The sequence below is a fragment of the Chiloscyllium punctatum genome, chromosome 31 (assembly GCF_047496795.1).
Source record: "Chiloscyllium punctatum isolate Juve2018m chromosome 31, sChiPun1.3, whole genome shotgun sequence".
NCBI lineage: Eukaryota > Metazoa > Chordata > Chondrichthyes > Orectolobiformes > Hemiscylliidae > Chiloscyllium > Chiloscyllium punctatum.
This window is the reverse complement of record NC_092769.1, coordinates 67,508,802-67,531,846: the sequence shown is the minus strand read 5'-3', so window position 1 is coordinate 67,531,846 and position 23,045 is coordinate 67,508,802. Positions and strand designations below refer to the sequence as shown.

Here is a 23,045-nt window from a genome sequence, read left to right as displayed (position 1 = left end):
TGCTCAAATACCAAACCACAGCTTGTCATAACACGGCTACAAACGCCCTACGTTCCATTACAGGCCGGCCGGAGCTCTGCAGTTATTAAATAAAACATGGCTGGATAGGTTGGGACGGTCTTTCAGGTGAAAGTGAGGACTGCAGATGCTGAAGATTAGAGCAGTGCTGGAAAAGCACAGTAGGTCAGGCAGCATCCGAGGAGCAGGAAAATCAACATTTCAGGGAAAAGGCTGGGAGCCTCGGGAGTGGAGAAATAAATGGGGGGGGGCTGGGGAGAAGGGAGCTGAGTGCAATATGGTGAATGGAGGTGGGGGTAAAGGTGATAGGTCGGAGAGGAGGGTGGAGTGGATAGGTGGGAAGGAAGACTGACAGGTGGGACAGGTCATGAGAGCGGTGCTGAGCTGGCAGGTTGGAATTGAGGTAAGGTAGGGGCAGGGGAAATGAGGAAACTGGTGAAGTCTACATCAATGCCCTGGGGTTGAAGGGTTCCGAGGCGGAAGATGAGGCGTTCTTCCTCCAGGCATCAGGTGGTGAGGGAGTGGTGGTGGAGGCGGCCCAGGACCTGCATGTACTCGGCAGAGTGGGAGGGGGAGTTGAAATGTTGGGCCACGGGACAGTGGGGTCGATTGGTGCGGGTGTCCCGGAGATGTTCCCTAAAGCGCTCTGCGAGAAGGTTTCTCACTGGAGCATAGGAGCTTGAGAGATGACCGGATAGATATTTATAAAATAATGAGGGTACAGATAGAGTTAATGGTGGTTGTCTTCTCCCTGGGATGGGGAATTTCAAGATCAGAGGGCAAGGAGAGAGATTTTTTTAAAAAAAAAATGATGCAATTTTTTTTCCATTGAGGGTCGCTCGCGTGTGGAATGACCTTCCTGAGGAAGTGATGGACTCGGGTACGGTTACAACAATTGAGACACATTCGGATAAGTACATGAATTGGAAAGGGTTTGGAGGGATAGGGTCCAGGAGGAGGCAGGGGGTCGAGTTTAGTTTGGGATTATGGTTGGCATGGGCTGGTTGGACTGAAGGGACTATTTCCGTGCTGTATGAGTCTATGGCTAATTAGGAATGGGTAATAAATGCAGGACGTAGCCAGTGACACCCGCATCCCGTGACTGACCTTCAGAAGACAGGATGTCGGTTTGCTTGCTGAGCTGGAAGGTTTGTTTTCAGACGTTTCGTCACCAGACATGTTACCCAGTATGGTGACGAAACGTCTGAAAACGAACCTTCCAACTCAGCTAGCAAACCGACATCCAGGACCTCAACCTGAGCTACAGATCTTCTCAAAACTCGTTCCAGAAGACAATTATCCAGCACAAACTGTGATGTGGACACTGACTGCAAGGTACCCACAAAGGTATGACAAGACGAGAGGGGGAGAACAGAGAAGGGGCAAGGGGAGCCGAGAGGAGGGGTAAGGGGCCAAGAGACTGGCAGTGGGTCGGGACGGGGTGATTCGGACTGAGCTTTGTCGCCTCCCTTACCTGCTCGCCGATGAGCTGAAGCTGCTGGCTGGTCTTGGTGTCCATGTCAATGGCGATGTCCCCTGATCTGCGTGCATCGTCTTGCAGCAACACTGACCCACCTGCGGAGGGAGACATGCAGGAGTTGAGACACTAGCTTAAGGCAGTGGGGTTGCGAAGGCTAGGGGCTGGCTGGAGACCTGGCCACATGAAGGAGGGAGGGCACGCAAGAGCAGTTTCACCAGAACGACACTGGGCCTGAAACAGTTAAGTTACGAGGACAGGTTGCACAGATTGGTCTGTTCTTTGTGGGTTGGGGAGATTATGGAGGTGATTGGATTAAAATGTTTAAGATGATTAAAGAGTTCAACAGGGTCGATGGAGACAGAACTTAATTCTTCAGGGGTCGGTGGGGGGGGGGGGGGGGGGGGAGCAGAAAGCAAAACCAGGTGAAAATCAGAATAATGGGAACCTGTTCAGGACGTTGGGCGGGGGAAATACTGGCAGGATTTTAGGAACATGATGAAACAAGCAGCTGGAATCATGGTTACCCTCCATCTTGACCCCACTTGATCGAGCTCAGACCTGTCACACTCAGATTAATTTCACTGGCTTTACCTGGGAGCACTTGCCTGGGAGTTCCATGACCGTGCAGAATTTTCCTAATATAGAGGAGTAGGAGAAGGCCATTCCGATTCCCAGGCTAGTCCTGGCATTCAGGGAGATTGTAGCGAATGACAGTCTATTATTAGCAGATTACAACTAACAACTAAATATCATCCTCTGCTTCTTGGAAAGTCCCTATGTATGCAGATGTGCTTCCGGACATCACCATTTCCTGATAGGTCTGTCTCGAATTTTCTTTAAGATTCTGAACAAAACCCGATATTTCTTAAACAACAAATAGTTCAACTAAAATTAATCTTTCACTTGTTAAAACCTTGAAAACGTTGATCTTGCACCCAAGGCAGTGAGAGACAGAGTGCAAAACCACACCGTCCTGTATCAGGGTCAGTGAGGGACACAGTGTAACTCCGCACCATCCTGTATCAGGGTCAGTCAGAGACAGAGTGCAAAACCACACCGTCCTGTATCAGGGTCAGTGAGGGACACAATGTAACACCGCACCGTCCTGTATCAGGGTCAGTCAGGGACACACAGTGTAACACCGCACCGTCCTGTATCAGGGTCAGTGAGGGACACAGTGTAACACCGCACCGTCCTGTATCAGGGACACAGTGTAACTCCGCACCGTCCTGTATCAGGGTCAGTGAGGGACACAGTGTAACACCGCACCGTCCTGTATCAGGGTCAGTGAGGGACACAGTGTAACACCGCACCGTCCTGTATCAGGGACACAGTGTAACTCCGCACCGTCCTGTATCAGGGTCAGTGAGGGACACAATGTAACACCGCACCGTCCTGTATCAGGGTCAGTCAGGGACACACAGTGTAACACCGCACCGTCCGGTATCAGGGTCAGTGAGGGACACAGTGTAACACCGCACCGTCCTGTATCAGGGACACAGTGTAACACCGCACCGTCCTGTATCAGGGACACAGTGTAACACCGCACCGTCCTGTATCAGGGTCAGTGAGGGACACAGTGTAACACCACACCGTCCTGTATCAGGGTCAGTCAGGGACACACAGTGTAACACCGCACCGTCCTGTATCAGGGTCAGTGAGGGACACAGTGTAACACCGCACCGTCCTGTATCAGGGTCAGTGAGGGACACAGTGTAACACCGCACCGTCCTGTATCAGGGTCAGTGAGGGACACAGTGTAACACCGCACCGTCCTGTATCAGGGTCAGTGAGGGACACAGTGTAACACCACACCGTCCTGTATCAGGGTCAGTGTGGGACACACAGTGTAACACCGCACCGTCCTGTATCAGGGTCAGTGAGGGACACAGTGTAACACCGCACCGTCCTGTATCAGGGTCAGTCAGGGACACAGTGTAACACCGCACCGTCCTGTATCAGGGTCAGTGAGGGACACAGTGTAACACCACACCGTCCTGTATCAGGGTCAGTCAGGGACACAGTGTAACACCGCACCGTCCTGTATCAGGGTCACACAGTGTAACACCGCACCGTCCTGTATCAGGGTCAGTGAGGGACACAGTGTAACACCGCACCGTCCTGTATCAGGGTCAGTCAGGGACACAGTGTAACACCGCACCGTCCTGTATCAGGGTCACACAGTGTAACACCGCACCGTCCTGTATCAGGGTCAGTCAGGGACACAGTGTAACACCGCACCGTCCTGTATCAGGGTCAGTGAGGGACACAGTGTAACACCACACCGTCCTGTATCAGGGTCAGTCAGGGACGCAGTGTAACACCGCACCGTCCTGTATCAGGGTCAGTCAGGGACACAGTGTAACACCGCACCGTCCTGTATCAGGGTCAGTGAGGGACACAGTGTAACACCACACCGTCCTGTATCAGGGTCAGTGTGGGACACACAGTGTAACACCGCACCGTCCTGTATCAGGGTCAGTCAGGGACACAGTGTAACACCGCACCGTCCTGTATCAGGGACACAGTGTAACACCGCACCGTCCTGTATCAGGGACACAGTGTAACACCGCACCGTCCTGTATCAGGGACAGTGAGGGACACAGTGTAACACCGCACCGTCCTGTATCAGGGTCAGTCAGGGACACACAGTGTAACACACACCGTCCTGTATCAGGGTCAGTCAGGGACACAGTGTAACACCGCACCGTCCTGTATCAGGGTCAGTGAGGGACACACAGTGTAACACACACCGTCCTGTATCAGGGTCACACAGTGTAACACCGCACCGTCCTGTATCAGGGTCACACAGTGTAACACCGCACCGTCCTGTATCATGGTCAGTCAGGGACACAGTGTAACACCGCACCGTCCTGTATCAGGGACACAGTGTAACACCGCACCGTCCTGTATCAGGGTCAGTGAGGGACACAGTGTAACACCGCACCGTCCTGTATCAGGGTCAGTGAGGGACACAGTGTAACACCGCACCGTCCTGTATCAGGGTCAGTGTGGGACACAGTGTAACACCGCACCGTCCTGTATCAGGGTCAGTGAGGGACACAGTGTAACTCCGCACCGTCCTGTATCAGGGACAGTCAGGGACACACACTGTAACACCGCACCGTCCTGTATCAGGGACAGTGAGGGACACAGTGAAACACACACCGTCCTGTATCAGGGACACAGTGTAACACCGCACCGTCCTGTATCAGGGTCTGTCAGGGACACAGTGTAACACCACACCGTCCTGTATCAGGGACACAGTGTAACACCGCACCGTCCTGTATCAGGGACACAGTGTAACACCGCACCGTCCTGTATCAGGGACAGTCAGGGACACAGTGTAACACCGCACCGTCCTGTATCAGGGACAGTCAGGGACACAGTGTAACACCGCACCGTCCTGTATCAGGGACAGTGAGGGACACAGTGTAACACCGCACCGTCCTGTATCAGGGTCAGTGAGGGACACAGTGTAACACCGCACCGTCCTGTATCAGGGTCAGTGAGGGACACAGTGTAACACCGCACCGTCCTGTATCAGGGTCAGTCAGGGACACACAGTGTAACACCGCACCGTCCTGTATCAGGGTCAGTGAGGGACACAGTGTAACACCGCACCGTCCTGAATCAGGGTCTGTCAGGGACACAGTGTAACACCACACCGTCCTGTATCAGGGACACAGTGTAACACCGCACCGTCCTGTATCAGGGACACAGTGTAACACCGCACCGTCCTGTATCAGGGTCAGTGTGGGACACAGTGTAACACCGCACCGTCCTGTATCAGGGTCAGTGAGGGACACAGTGTAACACCGCACCGTCCTGTATCAGGGTCAGTGTGGGACACAGTGTAACACCGCACCGTCCTGTATCAGGGACACAGTGTAACTCCGCACCGTCCTGTATCAGGGTCAGTGAGGGACACAGTGTAACACCACACCGTCCTGTATCAGGGTCAGTCAGGGACACACAGTGTAACACCGCACCGTCCTGTATCAGGGTCAGTGAGGGACACAGTGTAACACCGCACCGTCCTGTATCAGGGTCAGTGAGGGACACAGTGTAACACCGCACCGTCCTGTATCAGGGTCAGTGAGGGACACAGTGTAACACCACACCGTCCTGTATCAGGGTCAGTGAGGGACACAGTGTAACACCACACCGTCCTGTATCAGGGTCAGTGTGGGACACACAGTGTAACACCGCACCGTCCTGTATCAGGGTCAGTGAGGGACACAGTGTAACACCGCACCGTCCTGTATCAGGGTCAGTCAGGGACACAGTGTAACACCGCACCGTCCTGTATCAGGGTCAGTGAGGGACACAGTGTAACACCACACCGTCCTGTATCAGGGTCAGTCAGGGACACAGTGTAACACCGCACCGTCCTGTATCAGGGTCACACAGTGTAACACCGCACCGTCCTGTATCAGGGTCAGTGAGGGACACAGTGTAACACCGCACCGTCCTGTATCAGGGTCAGTCAGGGACACAGTGTAACACCGCACCGTCCTGTATCAGGGTCACACAGTGTAACACCGCACCGTCCTGTATCAGGGTCAGTCAGGGACACAGTGTAACACCGCACCGTCCTGTATCAGGGTCAGTGAGGGACACAGTGTAACACCACACCGTCCTGTATCAGGGTCAGTCAGGGACGCAGTGTAACACCGCACCGTCCTGTATCAGGGTCAGTCAGGGACACAGTGTAACACCGCACCGTCCTGTATCAGGGACACAGTGTAACACCGCACCGTCCTGTATCAGGGACAGTGAGGGACACAGTGTAACACCGCACCGTCCTGTATCAGGGTCAGTCAGGGACACACAGTGTAACACACACCGTCCTGTATCAGGGTCAGTCAGGGACACAGTGTAACACCGCACCGTCCTGTATCAGGGACAGTCAGGGACACACAGTGTAACACACACCGTCCTGTATCAGGGTCACACAGTGTAACACCGCACCGTCCTGTATCAGGGTCACACAGTGTAACACCGCACCGTCCTGTATCAGGGTCAGTGTGGGACACAGTGTAACACCGCACCGTCCTGTATCAGGGTCAGTGAGGGACACAGTGTAACTCCGCACCGTCCTGTATCAGGGACAGTCAGGGACACACACTGTAACACCGCACCGTCCTGTATCAGGGACAGTGAGGGACACAGTGAAACACACACCGTCCTGTATCAGGGACACAGTGTAACACCGCACCGTCCTGTATCAGGGTCTGTCAGGGACACAGTGTAACACCACACCGTCCTGTATCAGGGACACAGTGTAACACCGCACCGTCCTGTATCAGGGACACAGTGTAACACCGCACCGTCCTGTATCAGGGACAGTCAGGGACACAGTGTAACACCGCACCGTCCTGTATCAGGGACAGTCAGGGACACAGTGTAACACCGCACCGTCCTGTATCAGGGACAGTGAGGGACACAGTGTAACACCGCACCGTCCTGTATCAGGGTCAGTCAGGGACACAGTGTAACACCGCACCGTCCTGTATCAGGGTCAGTCAGGGACACAGTGTAACACCGCACCGTCCTGTATCAGGGTCAGTGAGGGACACAGTGTAACACCGCACCGTCCTGTATCAGGGACACAGTGTAACACCGCACCGTCCTGTATCAGGGACACAGTGTAACACCGCACCGTCCTGTATCAGGGACACAGTGTAACACCGCACCGTCCTGTATCAGGGACACAGTGTAACACCGCACCGTCCTGTATCAGGGACACAGTGTAACACCGCACCGTCCTGTATCAGGGACACAGTGTAACACCGCACCGTCCTGTATCAGGGACACAGTGTAACACCGCACCGTCCTGTATCAGGGACACAGTGTAACACCGCACCGTCCTGTATCAGGGACACAGTGTAACACCGCACCGTCCTGTATCAGGGACACAGTGTAACACCGCACCGTCCTGTATCAGGGACACAGTGTAACACCGCACCGTCCTGTATCAGGGACACAGTGTAACACCGCACCGTCCTGTATCAGGGACACAGTGTAACACCGCACCGTCCTGTATCAGGGACACAGTGTAACACCGCACCGTCCTGTATCAGGGACACAGTGTAACACCGCACCGTCCTGTATCAGGGACACAGTGTAACACCGCACCGTCCTGTATCAGGGACACAGTGTAACACCGCACCGTCCTGTATCAGGGACACAGTGTAACACCGCACCGTCCTGTATCAGGGACACAGTGTAACACCGCACCGTCCTGTATCAGGGACACAGTGTAACACCGCACCGTCCTGTATCAGGGTCAGTCAGGGACACACAGTGTAACACCGCACCGTCCTGTATCAGGGTCAGTGAGGGACACAGTGTAACACCGCACCGTCCTGTATCAGGGTCAGTCAGGGACAGAGTGTAACACCACACCGTCCTGTATCAGGGACACAGTGTAACACCGCACCGTCCTGTATCAGGGACAGTGTGGGACACAGTGTAACACACACCGTCCTGTATCAGGGTCAGTGAGGGACACAGTGTAACACACACCGTCCTGTATCAGGGTCAGTCAGGGACACAGTGTAATACCGCACCATCCTATATCAGGGTCAGTGTGGGACACAGTGTAACACCGCACCGTCCTGTATCAGGGTCAGTGTGGGACACAGTATAACACACACCGTCCTGTATCAGGGTCAGTCAGGGACACACACTGTCTGTATCAGGGACACAGTATAACACACACCGTCCTATAACTGTGCCAGTAATTGCTGTATCAATGAGCAGATTCCTGTAATTGGGACAATGCTTACCATAACCATTTGCAGCTGATGGCGGTAGGCTTGAAACTGTGGCATGTGAGAACTGCTCTCTTCTGTTTCTCTGCATTTTGAGATTCTGCCAGTTAGGAAAAGAACGTATGAATGACAAGACGTTAAAAACAGCCCAAGTTCACTCAGGGTTCAGTTCAATCTGAAGAGTGTGCAGCTGCTGCCTCCTAGGGACACCAGTGGTGTCTCCACCTCTCTCTTGGGAAGCTCTCAATAAGACACCAAATAAAAAACAACAGCGTGCCTAAAAAAAGGGTCAGACCTAACTGGGAAAATCCTGGGATGCAAGCTCAGAGGTTTCGGAATCCCTCAGATTGAGATTAAAATGAAGCCGGCAGTAGACTCTATCCTTTAATAATTCACTTCTGGCACGCAGCAGCTTTACATTATTACAAGGAAGGAACTTCGAGGGAGGCCGGGAGACTGGCTTGGCCTCAGGGAGGAGACTCTTCATAGCAGACATCCGAGACTTGTTGGTGCTACCCTGGTGACTAAGTGCCACCGAAACTGGCAATATCCCAGGATCCTCTTTACGTCGACCATGTCTGTACTCACTAATATGACCGTCAAATCCTGCAGTTGCTGGAAATCTTCATCAAACACAGAGAAATGCTGGAGAAACTCAGCAGGTCTGGCTGCATCTGCGGAGAGAGAAACACCAGTTTGAATCTGGCAGGAGTTTCCTTCAGAGCTGACCCAGTTGCTGCTCGGTCTGCTGAGCTTCTCTGACATGGTCTGTGTTTGCTTCTTGCTAATACACCACCTCCGTTGCCCTAAGATGGGTCTTTCAGCTGTAGAGTCAGAGTCATACAGCACGGAAACAGACAGTCAACAGAAACAGAGTGGAAACAGACTGACAGGTCCAACCAGTCCACACCATGCTCCCAAACTAGACTTGCCCCAGCTGTCTGCACTTGGCCCATGTCTTATCCCTATCCACGAACTTATCCTCATGCCTTTTAAACAATCTAACTGTACCTGCGTCCACCACTTTCAGTGGCAGTTCATTCCACACATGGACCACTCTCACGCCCTTTTTAAATCTTTCTCCTCTCACCTTACAAATACACCTCGTTTTGAACTCCCCTCCCCGAGGGAAAAGGCCCTTATCCACACCCCTCATGATTTTATAGACCTCAACCCTCTATGCTCCAGTGATGAAAGCTCCAGTCTATTTTTATAGCTCAAACCCTGCATTCCCGACACCACCTGGTAAATCCTTTCTGAACCCCTTTCCAGTTTAATAATATCCTTCCGATAATGGGGTGACCACAACGGCACACACTTTTACAGAACAGGTTTCATCAACGTCCTCGGCAAAAAGCGAGGGCTGCAGACGCTGGAAATCAGAGCCTCGATTAGAGTGGTGCTGGAAAAGCACAGCAGGTCAGGCAGCGTTCGAGGAGCAGGAAAATCGACGTTTCGGGAAGCCGGTGAAGGGCTTTTTGCCCGAAACGTCGATTTTCCTTCAACATCCTGTACAACGCGAACATAACATCCCAATTCCGTATACCCGGTGCTCTGACCAATGACGGTCTGACACATGCTAACTTTGATTCACAGAAGTGGACATCCTGGGTTACTGCCAGGACCTAACGGCTGGGTTGGGCTGTCGTAAGAGGTGTGACACAGGATGCTGTGCAAAGTGTCCTTAATCCTCTCTGGTATTTACTTCAACAGCCCTGGCCTCCTGCTCTGATGATCCAACCTTTCACTTCCCTATCAGTGGGATCTGCTAATAGGATGAGCTGGTGGCTGGCAGGACTTAGCACAGGAAGGAAGGGCCTCAGTAATTCACAGATCGGGATGAGAAATAATGCATTACGATTCATTTTGGAGCGCACCAATGTCCCTCTGCTTCGGTGAGTGCAATTACCTGTTGATCACACTGGGTCAGAGTTGGGTGAAGTGATTCATAATCACAACAGGATCAATGGGACTCAGACCATTAACACCAAATAATCTAGTTGACAAATTTTCCACCATGGCCCTGGGAAAGCGTTGACTCTCAATAGGCTGTGCTGCTAGTGCCACCTGTCCTCTGGAGTCTCAACCAACTGATCATCCTTTAAAAATAAGGAGTCACCCTTTAAGACAGAGGTGACTAGACATGTCTTCTCAGAGAGAGTCACGAGTCTTTGAAACCCTCTTCCCCAAAAAGGTGATGGGGGCAGAATCTTTGAATATTTTTTAGCTGGAGAGGGATAGATTTTTGTGTTACAGGAAGTTACAGCAACAGGACGCAGGCCATTCAGCCCCTCAAGCCTGTTCCACCATTTGATAATATCAGGGTTGATCCATATACCTGCCTTTGGCCCATGTCCTTCCATACCTTTACTTAACAAAAATGTATCAACCTTGGATTTAAAATTAACAACTGACCCAGCATTCAGTGCTGTTTGTCAAAGAAAGTTACCTTTGGGTGTCCCGGTGGTTCCTGACATTTCTCCTGAACAGTCTGGCCCTAATTCTCAGGCTCTGCTCTTAGTTCTAGAATTACCAACCAATGGAAATTATTTATCTTCAAATGCTATCTTTTCCCGTTAATACCTTGATCACCCTTTAACCTTCTAAATTCTGGAGAAAACAGGCCAGCCTGATTTATATAAACTCTTGCCATCACTTAAACCCTGGAGTCCAGATTTCTTTTGATAAGCAAAGGGCAAAGTAGGGGATGGAGCCGTGGAGCAGGTCCAACTTGGATCTAGTAGGACAGTGGGAAAGGGGGGGGGGTCGAAATGCCAGCCCCAGTTACAACTTTGCCGCAATTCAGTCTCTGACTCCCTCCAGCCACATGCAAAAGCAGCCACGCCAAGTGTGGGCTTTGCAACAGGGACACAGCCTGTGACAGCACGATTCCACCCCCCCCCCCCCCCCCCCCCGCGGCTCAGTTGGCAACTCTTACTGCAAAGTCAAGCTTTTCAACGTTCGAGCTGATGTTACCTCTGTCCTCACTTCGAGAACCGACTTAAAATCGTTCGACATGGAGGCCAGCCGGGACTGTGAAGGGAAAAGACAACACGTCACCAAAATAAAAAAAAAGAGGGGGGACTCGGTATCAGAAACAAAGGCTCACTCGAGGGGCAAGCGAATTCACGGGTGACTTGCTGTGACTGAGGTGACGTACCGTCTTCCCAGTCCAGCAAGGTCATTGGCTATTAACGATAATCCCTGTGTATACTGCAGCCCCGTTGCACTGAATATCTTGGTCTGAAATATGGGACCAAACATAATCTGACAACTGCCGCTTCAGCACATATTCGGTGACTGAAAGTTTGGCTGAGGAGGTTGATTTTGCACATTGACGGCGGGGGGGGGGGGGGGAGGCAGGGAGATCGAGGCAGGAGGAGTAGGGAGGCAGAGGGTGGGAGGCGTAGGGACAGTTTCTGAAGTTAGGTCCCCAGGCAGCGGGAGACAGCCTTCCCAGCAATGCCCATGTCACGTCCCACAGCGGGTGTACCGGCTCGTGAATGAGCTGCACGGACACACCAAGAAAACCGTTTTGTTCCCCCTGGATCCCGGCTCCCGGCATTACCTGCAGGGAGACCACAATGGTGTTGGAATGCGTCTGCAAGTGTCGGCCATTTTGACTCTCCTTGGTTCTCACAAAGTCTTGTAGTTGGGCGATCTGCTTGTTCAGGCTGTTTATATCCTAACAGGTCAGAAATAAATGATGTGAACAAAAACCGTTAACTAAAACACAGCATAGCATAAGGCCGCTTCTGGAGTCACAGAACTCGGCCCGTTGTGAGAAAGCTATCCAATTTGCCACACTCCTGCCTCCTCATTATCCCGGACCTGCAAATTTTGCCCTTTCAAACATTTATCTCATTCTCGATTTGTTCCTGCTCCCTTTCAGACAGCAGGTTCCAGATCAGACATTGAGGTTCTCATCTCTCTCCTTCCCTTTCCTGATGAACTTTGACCTGTCTCTTCTGATCACTGAGCACCTTTAAGCTTACATCGGTTTTTACTGATGCTGCCAACTTGCTCTCAGGTAATAGTCAGAGAGAAAGGGTATCTCATCAGCAGTCTTATGGATACTGTTCCACCAAGTGTGTAATAGAAGCCCCTCCAGTGTGGAAGGAGGCCACTCAGCCCATCGGGTTGACACTAACCCTCTGAAGAGCATCCCACCTAGACGCCCCCTATCCCCATAATCCTGCAGCGTTCCCTCCAGCTAGCCAACCTAGCCTGCACGTCCCTGGACAACATGAGCAATTGCCCCCACGGCCAATCCACCCTAACCTACACACCTTTGGACTGTGGGAGGAAACCGGAGCACCCGGGAGAATGTGCGAAACACCACCCAGACAGTTGCCTGAAGGTGGGACCGAATCTGGGTCCCTGGCGTTGTGAGGCAGCAGTGTTAACCCACTGAGCCACCGTGAGACGGAGAGTCAAAAACCAGCGATGGATGCATTCTTGTACAACCCCGTGTTAGAGAAAATTTGACCTTTTGCAACAGCGCTTAAAGCCTCGATGATGTAATCGCATTTCAGCCAATAAATACTTTAAAAATTTGTGCTTTACAAACAGCAGCCCCAAATTTATCAATTGTTACAGCAAATTCCTGTTAACGAAACACGCATTATAGCAGAACAATCTGCATTTCTTTGAACTTCACCAAGTCCCGTGCCTTCCACTGTGAGGTTGTCTGTGATATTAACCCCTTTTTAAAGCTTACGCTGCACTGCATAATCTTTGCTGAGAGCTCAGTCCCTTAAATATCCATCGCCACCTCAATGTCCTTAACCAGCCCACAGTCACAGCCAGGTCTTACGCTCCTGGGGCTGTGCAAGGTTCAATAGAAATGCGGGTCACGACTATCTTCAGGGGAGAATTGTACAGCTTTCAAAAAAAAAGAAAGCAGCGTTCCACTCAATGTGGCAAACCTGTTTGATGATGTACGTCAATTCCTCAATTTCAACAGCTTTGTCATCGAACAAGGATTTCCGTTTTGCCACTGTCACAGAACCAGGAGTCAGTGTCAGTACAAGGGAAAGGCAACAAAAACACAACATCAAATCAAATCAAACCTAACCGAGGGGCTCAGGTGGTTTGTGCGTAGACTAACAGACTCTTGGGAGAGAGTTACACACTGGAACCTAATCGAGGGGCTCAGATACCCAGGAGAGAGTTAAAGGCTGGAATCTAACTGAGGGACTTGGGGTGTTTATATATAGAATAACAGAGACCTGGGAGTGAGTTACAGACTGGAAGCTAACTGAGGAGTTCAGGGTGGTTTATATATAGAATTACAGATACCTGGGAGTGAGTTACAGACTGGAATCTAACTGAGGGGTTCAGGGTGGTTTATATATAGAATTACAGGTACCTGGGAGTGAGTTACAGACTGGAATCTAACTGAGGGGTTCAGGGTGGTTTATATATAGAATAACAGGTACCTGGGAGTGAGTTACAGACTGGAATCTAAGGCAGAAGTTTAGAAGGTTTACAAACAGACCAAAGATCTGGGTCCATAATACAAAACTAGATGCGATGCTCTCGCTGGACCTGACCTTCAGCATAACCTCCTTGTTTATTATAATTCAGTGCCTTGATCTACATAGCCTGAGAATACACACTCTTTATTAAAGCTCTCTCTCTCTACGTCTCCTGCCACCTTCACAGATTTATACACGTTTGCTCATACATCACTGGGCTAAATGGCCGGACCCTTGTCTGTCCTTTCATCTGTGCCCGGTTGCAATTAATTATCATTCTTACTCCTGGCCACAGACTAGTTAGATACAAAAAAACCCTGCAGATGCTGGAATCCAAGGTAGTCAGGCAGGAGGCTGGGCAGCAAGGCCAGGCAGCATCAGGAGGTGGAGAAGTTGATGTTTCGGGTGTAACCCTTCTTCAGGATCCAGGTTTGGCAACATCAGCAAGGTCAAATGAGGCCAGTGGGCCGAGGAGTGGCAGATGGAGTTTAATTTAGATGAATGTGAGGTGCTACATTTTGGAAAGGCAAACCAGGGTAGGACTTATACACTTAATGGTAAGGTCCTGAGGAGTGTTGCTGAACAAAGAGACCTTGGAGTGAAGGTTCATAGCCCCTTGAATGTGGAGTCACAGGTAGACAGGATAGTGAAGGTGGTGTTTGGTATGCTTTCCTTTATTGTCCAGTGTATCGAGTATATTAGCTGGGAGGTCATGTTGTGGCTGTACAGAACATTGGTGAGGCCACTTTTGGAATATTGCGTGCAATTCTGGTCTCCCTGCTACAGGAAGGATGTTGTGAAACTTGAAAGACTGCAGAAAAGATTTACAGGGATGTTGCCAGGGCAGGTAAGTTTAAAGGTATAGGGAGAGGCTGAACAGGCTGGGGCTGTTTTCCCTTAGTGTCAGAGGCAGAGGTTTATAAAATCATGAGGGACACGGATAGCATAAATAGACAAGGTCTTTTCCCCAGGTTGGGGGAGTCCAACACTCAAGGGCATAAGTTTAGGGTGAGAGGGGAAAGACTTGAAAGGACCTAACACGCAACTTTTTCACGTAGAGGGTGGTACGTGCATGGAATGAGCTGTCAGAGGATGTGGTGGAGGCTGGTACAATTGCAACATTTAAAAGGCATCTGGATGGGGATAGGAATAGGAAGGGTTCGGAGGGATATGAGCCAATTGCTGGCAAATGAGACTAGATTTATTTAGGATATCAGGTCAACATGAACGAGTTGGACCGAAGGGTCTGCTTCCAGGCTGTACATCTCTCAGACTCTCGCGCACCACACACTCCCCACCCTCTCCCACATCACACCCCCAAAGTCAGCTTCTCGGTTTAAATTCCCTCTGCTTAATACAAGTCTTGTGCACCTTGGAACGCAGGCGCCATCTAGTGCTTGGCTGCAAGAGTAACACAGTGCTGCTGGGTTTCTCCAAGTGGACTGTGTGCTGAAATATGAAGCCAGGGTCCAGGGATGTGGACCGTAAATATAAGGGACTTGAGAGTGCATCAGTATCAGAGACTCTAGCTCAACAGCCCGATGTAGATAGGTGAGAGCGAGCGGGCCAGCGCACATCTTCAGTGTTCGCACTTCCCCCAGACGGGGTGATTTCAGCAGCATCATCTGATGTGTGTCAAGCCCCTCAATCAGTGCAGCGCACAGTGCAAGGATTCAGAGCACTCTCACACGATTCCTCTCAAGGGAACGTGGCCTTGCTGTGATTTGAGGGACACACAACACCCACTGTGGAGTGAGGGCTCAAGGCCAGCCTGTGGCCTGCACTCCCTCGATTCGAGGGCACGTCTGCTCACTGCTGTTATGGGTGTGAACGTGACTGAATGGGCCGATTCTTCACCCGCAGACCTGTGGGCGTTTTAAAAAGATTTGTGCATGGGATGAGAGGATCGCTGGCAGGGTCAGAATGTATCGCCCATTCCTAATTACACAGAGGCCAATCGCTCTGGGTCTGGAGTCACATGTTGGCCAAATCAAGAAAGAATGCCAGATTTCCTTCCATAAGGAACATTTCAGAATCCGTCCAGTGTGGAAGCAGGTCACCTGGCCTCTCGAGTCTACACCGACCCAACCTCCTCTACCCAGCATTTCCCAGGGCTAACCCACCTGACTGACACACACCTGGACACTATGAACAATTTAGCACGACCAATCCACCTAACCCGTACACCTTTGGACTGCGGGAGGAAACTGGAGGAACGGCCAATATGTTTCCAAGTCAGGATGGTGTGCGGCTTGGAGGGGAAGTTGCTGGGGCTGGTGTTCTCATGGATCTGTTGCCCTTGTCTCTTGCACTGGCCCTGGAAACTGCAGTTGGAAGACTCTTGGTGTTTGTCAAATTGAGATCAGAGAATCCCTCCAGGGTGGAAGCAGGCCATTCAACACATCAAGTCCACACTGACCCTCCGAAAAGCATGCCACCGAGATGCCCCCCCCCACCCTATCGCTGTGACCCTGCATTTCCTATGGTTAATCCACCTGGCCTGTATATCCCTGGGCACGAAGGGACAATTCAGCATGGCCAAATCCACCCTAACCTGGGTACTTTTGGACATTTAGTGAACCTGTTGGGGCTTTTATGACAATTGACAACGGTCATCGTTAGGCTAACCTTACATTCCCGATCAGTCACGGTGGGATCCGAAACCAGGTCTCTAGAGCGTTAACCCGAGTCTCTGGAACCAGGTTTACTGGTTCAAGGGCATTACCACTACGTCACCTTTGAGGGTGGGGGGAGAACATCCCCTGAGGCAGAGGGACCTGGAGAGTGGAGTGGGTGACCTTTTTTCTCTCAGCCGCTGCTCTGTCACATCACAACCGTTCAGGGCACTAACGCACCACGCCATCCTAATGCAATTGCCCTGAACCCCCAATGGACCCCCCGTTTTGCCTGCTGGATGGAGAATTCCATAAGGACACACAACAGGGCTGTATTTCTCAAATGGTTCGGTTACTCACATATGGTCAGCTTTTCCAGCTTGGAGAATGTGTTACTCAAATCTTTACCGATCCGTCTGCAACAAAAAAGAAGACCGCGGTTATCACATTCTTTCCACTCGACACAAGGCTGTGAAATCTGCAGTTGTCAGACTGAGCACTAATCTTCGCAAGTCACTTTTTTGCACTTGGACAAGGGCTCACTCGCTACCGGCCAAGGCAAGCCCAGAAAGGGTCTCCATTGACATTAAATGTTTCTCAGCAAGGCAGTGCTCGCTAATGATGGGAAATCATAGGATACGGTTCCGATTCTGAGGAAAGCTTTCTTTAGACTTTTAAACTGAAAATCACTGTGTCTATCAAACACTCCAGGATAGGGATGGCACAGGGTTGGAGAGAGAGTGTCGCTCCCTCTATGCTTTTAGACTAAAAGTGAACAGAAAGTAGAGCCTTCTCAACACTGTCAGACACGGACAGCATGGGGTTAGATACAGAGTAAAGCTCCCTCGACACTGTCCCCCATCAAACACTCTCCAGGACAGGGACAGCACGGGGTTAGATACAGAGTAAAGTTCCATCTACACTGTCCCCCATCAAACACTCCCCAGGACAGAGACAGCACAGGGTTAGATACAGAGTAAAGCTCCCTCTACATTGTTTCCCCCCCCCCATCAAACACTCCCCAGGACAGGGACAGCACGGGGTTAGATGCAGAGTAAAGCTCCCTCTACACTGTCCCCCATCAAACACTCCCCAGGACAGGGACAGCACAGGGTTAGATACAGAGTAAAGCTCCCTCGACATTGTTTCTCCCCCCCCCAACCAAACACACCCCAGGACAGGGAGAGCATGAATTAGATACAGAGTACAGCCAATATAGCCCAAAGGGCGCACACATGCTCCTGACTTGGCTGAATCCTCTTTCGCAGCATGCTCGAGACCTGTCTCATGTGGTGGCTTTACCACAGTTATCACAGGTGTCCCTCACATCAGTCGACAGCAAGCCAGTAAACAGTGAGCATGCGCTGCTCAAACTCCACCAATGTCCCAGGCCCCCGGAACAAAGCTGACCGTCTTTTCTGAATCGCAACACCGGCAATGAACAGACAAGACACGGAGCACCACGAGCCACTGCCAAGGTAACCAGCACCTTTATCAGCTCATGGTCGAAACGGAGGCAATTCAGCAAAGGTGGTCTTCACATCCTCGTTAGCCCTACAACAATCCAGACAGATAAGAAAACCTCAGCGCTAATTGCCAATCAGTGCTGTGCTGGCTGATCTCACCCACCAACGCACGCAGCTTGGAACGGAGGGAGTTAGCCATGGTTCTTGTTCTCCACTGCACCAAAGCAGATCTCCTTGTGAAGCACTTCCTCAGGGGGCTATGGAAATTGGGCAGATCTGTAAAAGCTCTTAGATGCACCTTAGAAAGCATTCTATCTGGAAGCATCATGGGTTGGTATGGCAACTGCTCTGTCCAGGACTGTAAGAAACTATAGAGTTGCAACCACAGCCCAGTGCATCACGCAAATCAACCTTCCATCCGTTGACTCCATCTATATATGCTTTGGGAAGGCAGCCTACATCACCGAAGAATCCTCCCACCCCGGGGGTTATAACCTCCCCCGTCATGCAGGGGATACAAAAGCTTAAACACACGTACCAACAGGTTCAAGAACAGCTTCTTCCCTGCCGTAATTAGACTTCTGAACGGACCTCTTAGTTTTAATTCATCTTGGTGCACCTCCTCTGTAGCCGTAACTTTACAATCCTCACTCTGTTCTACTATCCCAATGCACTTTGCACGGTATGAGCTGTCCGCGCTGCATGCAAAAACAGCAGCTTTTCACCGTACCGAGGTCCGCGTGACAATAATAAATGGTCAAACCAAGCGGAAGTGGCGCAGGCCACCCATCTGCCTGGTTTGTTCGCCAGTGTGCACTCACTTTGCCATGGTGGTGAACTCACTCCGCTGGCGCACAGCATTCAGGAGGGGTTTGTTAACCTGCAGCCCATTCTGCAAAAGACAAAAGATCAGACATGGGTGAACCAAATGGCGTGCAGAAAGATTAAGGTGTGCACCTTTGACAACCCCAGACAGGCTTAAGTTCCTCCAGAGCCAACAAAACGCTTTATTTGCTCCCCCCCCCGCCAACATAGTACGTCAGTGATGGAATGTGGACAACATGGCAGCTCAGTTGTGCACAGAAAGATCCCACAAACAACAGGTTAATAATGCGACCGTCTGTTTTATTGATGGGAGAGGAAGACCACGCGGGGAGGACAGAAACCGCCTGACGGGAGAGGAAGTGAGCACACGCACGGGATGAAATATTCACTACTAAGATGAGCACAGAGCAACCCCAAAGGCTGCAGAGATTCTCTGTCACTCCATCTGCTTCCACAGGGGGGCTATGTACACTCACCTGTCTGCTCTGCATGGACTTGCAAGCAGCTACAAACTCCTGCGTGCGGTCGCGGCACGACATGATCTCTTCCTGAAACGGGGGCACCGGGCCAGAAGCGACCGGGACCGAAGGGAGGGATTTGGAAGTGAGGACTTGCGTCTGTGTTGGCCCGAGGTAGACTCCCTGCTCAGTACTGGAGGGACCGTGGCGTCGTCGCGTATTCATCGAGGCTCATAACCCCTGCCTGGAAACAAACCAGAGTCAGAGTGTACAACAATAACCTGCATTTATACAGCGCCTCTAAGGTGGTGAGACCATCCACCCCCAGCACTTCATAGAGTGGATTAACAGGAGACCAAAGACTCAGTTAAAGAGGTTTAAGCTTTCAGGACCTCTTTAAAGGAAGCAGGGAGGTAGTTCTAAAGCTTCGGAAGCTGGGCACCAATGGAAATCACGGATGGTCAAGGTGGCAGAATGGAAGACATTTCAAAACACAGTAGCACTGAAGAAGCTTAGTGTTCATGAGGGACAAATCTATGGCAGATTTGGAAACCAAGGCTGAGAATTTTAATATCCAAACATTGTTGGACATGGGAGCCACTTATGGGTCAGGACCAGGCCATTTCTTCCAATACTAATCCTCTTAGATGCCAGCTCTTCAGCAAACAATGACACTGATTGATAGATAGAGAGAAAGAGAGAGAGAGATATCATTACGACAGGTACACATCTCCAGCTCAGACCAGCATTTACACATGACCTCAGTGAGCTGTCAGCACTTGACCCTCAGCAATGCTGGAGGAAAGGCAGGGCTGGCTTATCTCCCCGAATACACGGCAAGGAACCACTCCCCACCACCCCCAACTAAAAGAAATATTTTAACTCGCGTGTTATCAATTGTTAAGGACCTCAAAGTTAAGTTCAGGTGAACAAAAAACTATTCAGCCCAACTAAGAAAATGCAGTCGCAGGTAGATAGGATAGTGAAGAAGGCGTTTGGTATGCTTTCCTTTATTGGTCAGAGTATTGAGTACAGGAGTTGGGAGGTCATGTTGCGGCTGTACAGGACATTGGTTAGGCCACTGTTGGAATATTGCGTGCAATTCTGGTCTCCTTCCTATCGGAAGGATGTTGTGAAACTTGAAAGGGTTCAGAAAAGATTTACAAGGATGTTGCCAGGGTTGGAGGGTTTGGGCTACAGGGAGAGGCTGAACAGGCTGGGGCTGTTTTCCCTGGAGCGTTGGAGGCTGATGGGTGACCTTATAGAGGTTTATAAAATCATGAGGGACATGGATAGGGTAAATAGACAAAGTCTTTTCCATGGGGTCGGGGAGTCCAGAACTAGAGGGGCATAGGTTTAGGGTGAGAGGGGAAAGATATAAAAGAGACCTAAAGGGCAACTTTGTCACACAGAAGGTGGTGCATGTATGGAATGAGCTGCCAGAGGAAGTGGTGGAGGCTAGTACAATTGCAACATTTAAAAGGCATTTGGATGGGTATATGAAGAGGAAGGGTTTGGAGGGATATGGGCAGGGCGCTGGCAGGTGGGATGAGATTGGTTTGGGATATCTGGTCGGCATGGACCAAAGGGTCTGTTTCCGTGCTGTGTACCTCGATGACTACGACTATATATTTTCTCATCGACCTGTTCAGAGATGTGATTACACACTTCTGGAATAGGTGCGACTCGAAGTTGAGGCTCCTGACTCAGAGGGACGTTACCCTGCTGCATCATAAGAGCCCTCAAGCTCTCGCTTCTATACTGGTTTGATTGCTAGAAGCTCTTAACCCATATACATGCAATTGCAGTCTGTATTATCCAATCTTACATGAGCAGGGAATCGTTCAGCTCCTGTTGTGGGGCTGGTTCTTACAAAGCTACCCAGTTATTCCCCACCCATTCTCTATGTTCCACAGAGGCTGACCATCCTAGCACCGATTCCTACCAAATCTGTCTCCACTTCCCTTTAAGGCAGACTACACCTCTGTGTGCAAAATAGAAATTCTCATCTTCCTCCGCCCCCCCCCCCCCCCCCCCCGCCTCCCCAGTTCTAGTCCCCTGTACTTCAGGAAGGTGGTGAGCGCCCTCAACAGGGTGCAAAGGCAGATGGATCATAATGGCCCCAGGTTGGAGGGGTTTTAGTCAGAAGGTTGGGTTGGAGAAGCCGAGGTTGTTCTCCTTGGGACAATGGGGTTGGACGGGGAGATTTGCTCAAGGGGGCTTTCATGGTGATAGGTTTGGAGAAGGTCAGGAAAGAGATGCTGGTCCCATTGGCTGATGGTACAGTGAGATTGAAGGCTTGAATTAGCTTGGAGGGTAGGGGGGAGAAACTGCAAGGAAGAACATCTAATCATCACGGCGATGATAGGGACCTGGAACCCGCTGCGGGTGAGGGTGGTGGAAGCAGAGACAATGAATGACTTCAAAAGGGAACTGGATGGTGCTGGAAATAAATTGCTCTGAGGGACGATGGGGATAGAGCAGGGGAATAGGACTTGCTGGATATAAAGGGAGATTTGTGCCTTGTAATGAGGTTAGGGTTAGGTTAGATTCTGGGCTCACCCACCACCACCTGATGACCTCCTTGGGGAAGTCGGCGGATAGGAGCCAGGCTGGGTTGTGACACCCGCCATAGCCAAAGAGTTCGACCTTCACGCTACCGCGAGTTCAGTGAACTCAAATGAACTTCAGCTCGGAAGGGGAATGGTACTGAACCCGACACCTTGGCTCTGTTCCTCTCTCCACAGATGCTGAGTTTCTCCAGCATTCTCTGTGGCATCTGATTGAGAATGTGTGTAGGGTATGAGCAGGTGGGGGAAAAGAGTTTTGTGAAACAAGAGACTCAGCTGAGCATGACTCAGATCGGGTAAGAACTTACAGTTAACAGTGGGATGCTGGAGGGAAGGGTAATGGGTTAACACAGTGGAAAAGCAGACATTATGTAGAGCCATTTAACAAGATGAGGTAGCGTTCAGTATGCAATATCAGTTAACAAGGTGAAAAGTATTCATTATGTGAAGTCAGTTATTCATAGTGTAACAGCAGATGGCTTAATCTCTACCATTGACACTCGCTAATTGTAATGGTCACCCAGTCAACATGTATGTTGCCTTATCTGGATGTTCCTCCCTGTAAAATGATTATATAATTCATTGAGAAACTGCTGTTTGAGAGAAGGCGGTGAACTCATATCCCTGTGTACATGGGCAATCGTTCTCTTCTCCAATAGGGCCTGGAATAAAGATGAAGGAGGTAAAACTATAACTGAGTCTCTGAGCATTTTGCTTCGACTGAGGGGGAAACGGGACGCCATGATCACACTAAGGACAGAACCCCCACCCTGGTCCTCAACTTCCACTCCACCAACCTCCAGCAAAGCAAGTGAATACCAAAACACTGCTTAGATTTTGAGAGTTACTGACTCAACCACTTTCAGATAGCGAGTTCCAGATCCTAACCAATTTCTTGTCACCCATCACTACTGACCTCAAATGGACATACCCTGGCTATAACTCCTTTAATAATGGAAACAGTGCCTTCCTAACTAATCTCCTCATAATCTCATACACCTCTGCCAGGTCCCCTTTCGACGTTCACTGCTCTAAGGAAAAAGAACTCCAGCTTTTCCAATCGCTCCTCACATCTCAGATTATTCCCCACCACCCATCAGATTGCATCCTGTCCTGGTTTCACTTTCTTTTACCAGTCTCGAGCATTCTGTCATGGAAATCCCCATTCCAACTGTCTTTCAGCAAAGTCTGTGAGGGCAGAGTGAGCTCCACCCGCCCCAACTACTGCCTGAACTCCTGACTCACCCCGGCATGCCCCTGTCATTTAAATCGGAATGAGATTCACGGCAGGACGTGGAATCAGGAGATCGGTTGGACAACGGTCAGTGAGCAGGTGGACGAGGCAGGCAGCAGG

General features: G+C 50.7%; 1 protein-coding gene across 1 annotated transcript in view; it reads right to left on the bottom strand.

Annotated features, from left to right (window-relative positions):
* LOC140457019 (syntaxin-5-like) overlaps positions 1 to 23,045 on the bottom strand; it is a 45,359-nt gene that overhangs the window by 3,302 nt on the left and 19,012 nt on the right. Inside the window, exons 2-9 of the mRNA XM_072550921.1 lie at positions 19,140 to 19,365; positions 18,660 to 18,730; positions 16,733 to 16,788; positions 13,206 to 13,276; positions 11,846 to 11,962; positions 11,254 to 11,310; positions 8,293 to 8,377; positions 1,493 to 1,593 (exon numbers count right to left, since the gene is read on the bottom strand). Coding sequence (XP_072407022.1) covers positions 1,493 to 1,593; positions 8,293 to 8,377; positions 11,254 to 11,310; positions 11,846 to 11,962; positions 13,206 to 13,276; positions 16,733 to 16,788; positions 18,660 to 18,730; positions 19,140 to 19,346 — 765 coding nt within the window. The 5' untranslated portion in view covers positions 19,347 to 19,365. The remainder of the gene's footprint in view (positions 1 to 1,492; positions 1,594 to 8,292; positions 8,378 to 11,253; positions 11,311 to 11,845; positions 11,963 to 13,205; positions 13,277 to 16,732; positions 16,789 to 18,659; positions 18,731 to 19,139; positions 19,366 to 23,045) is intronic.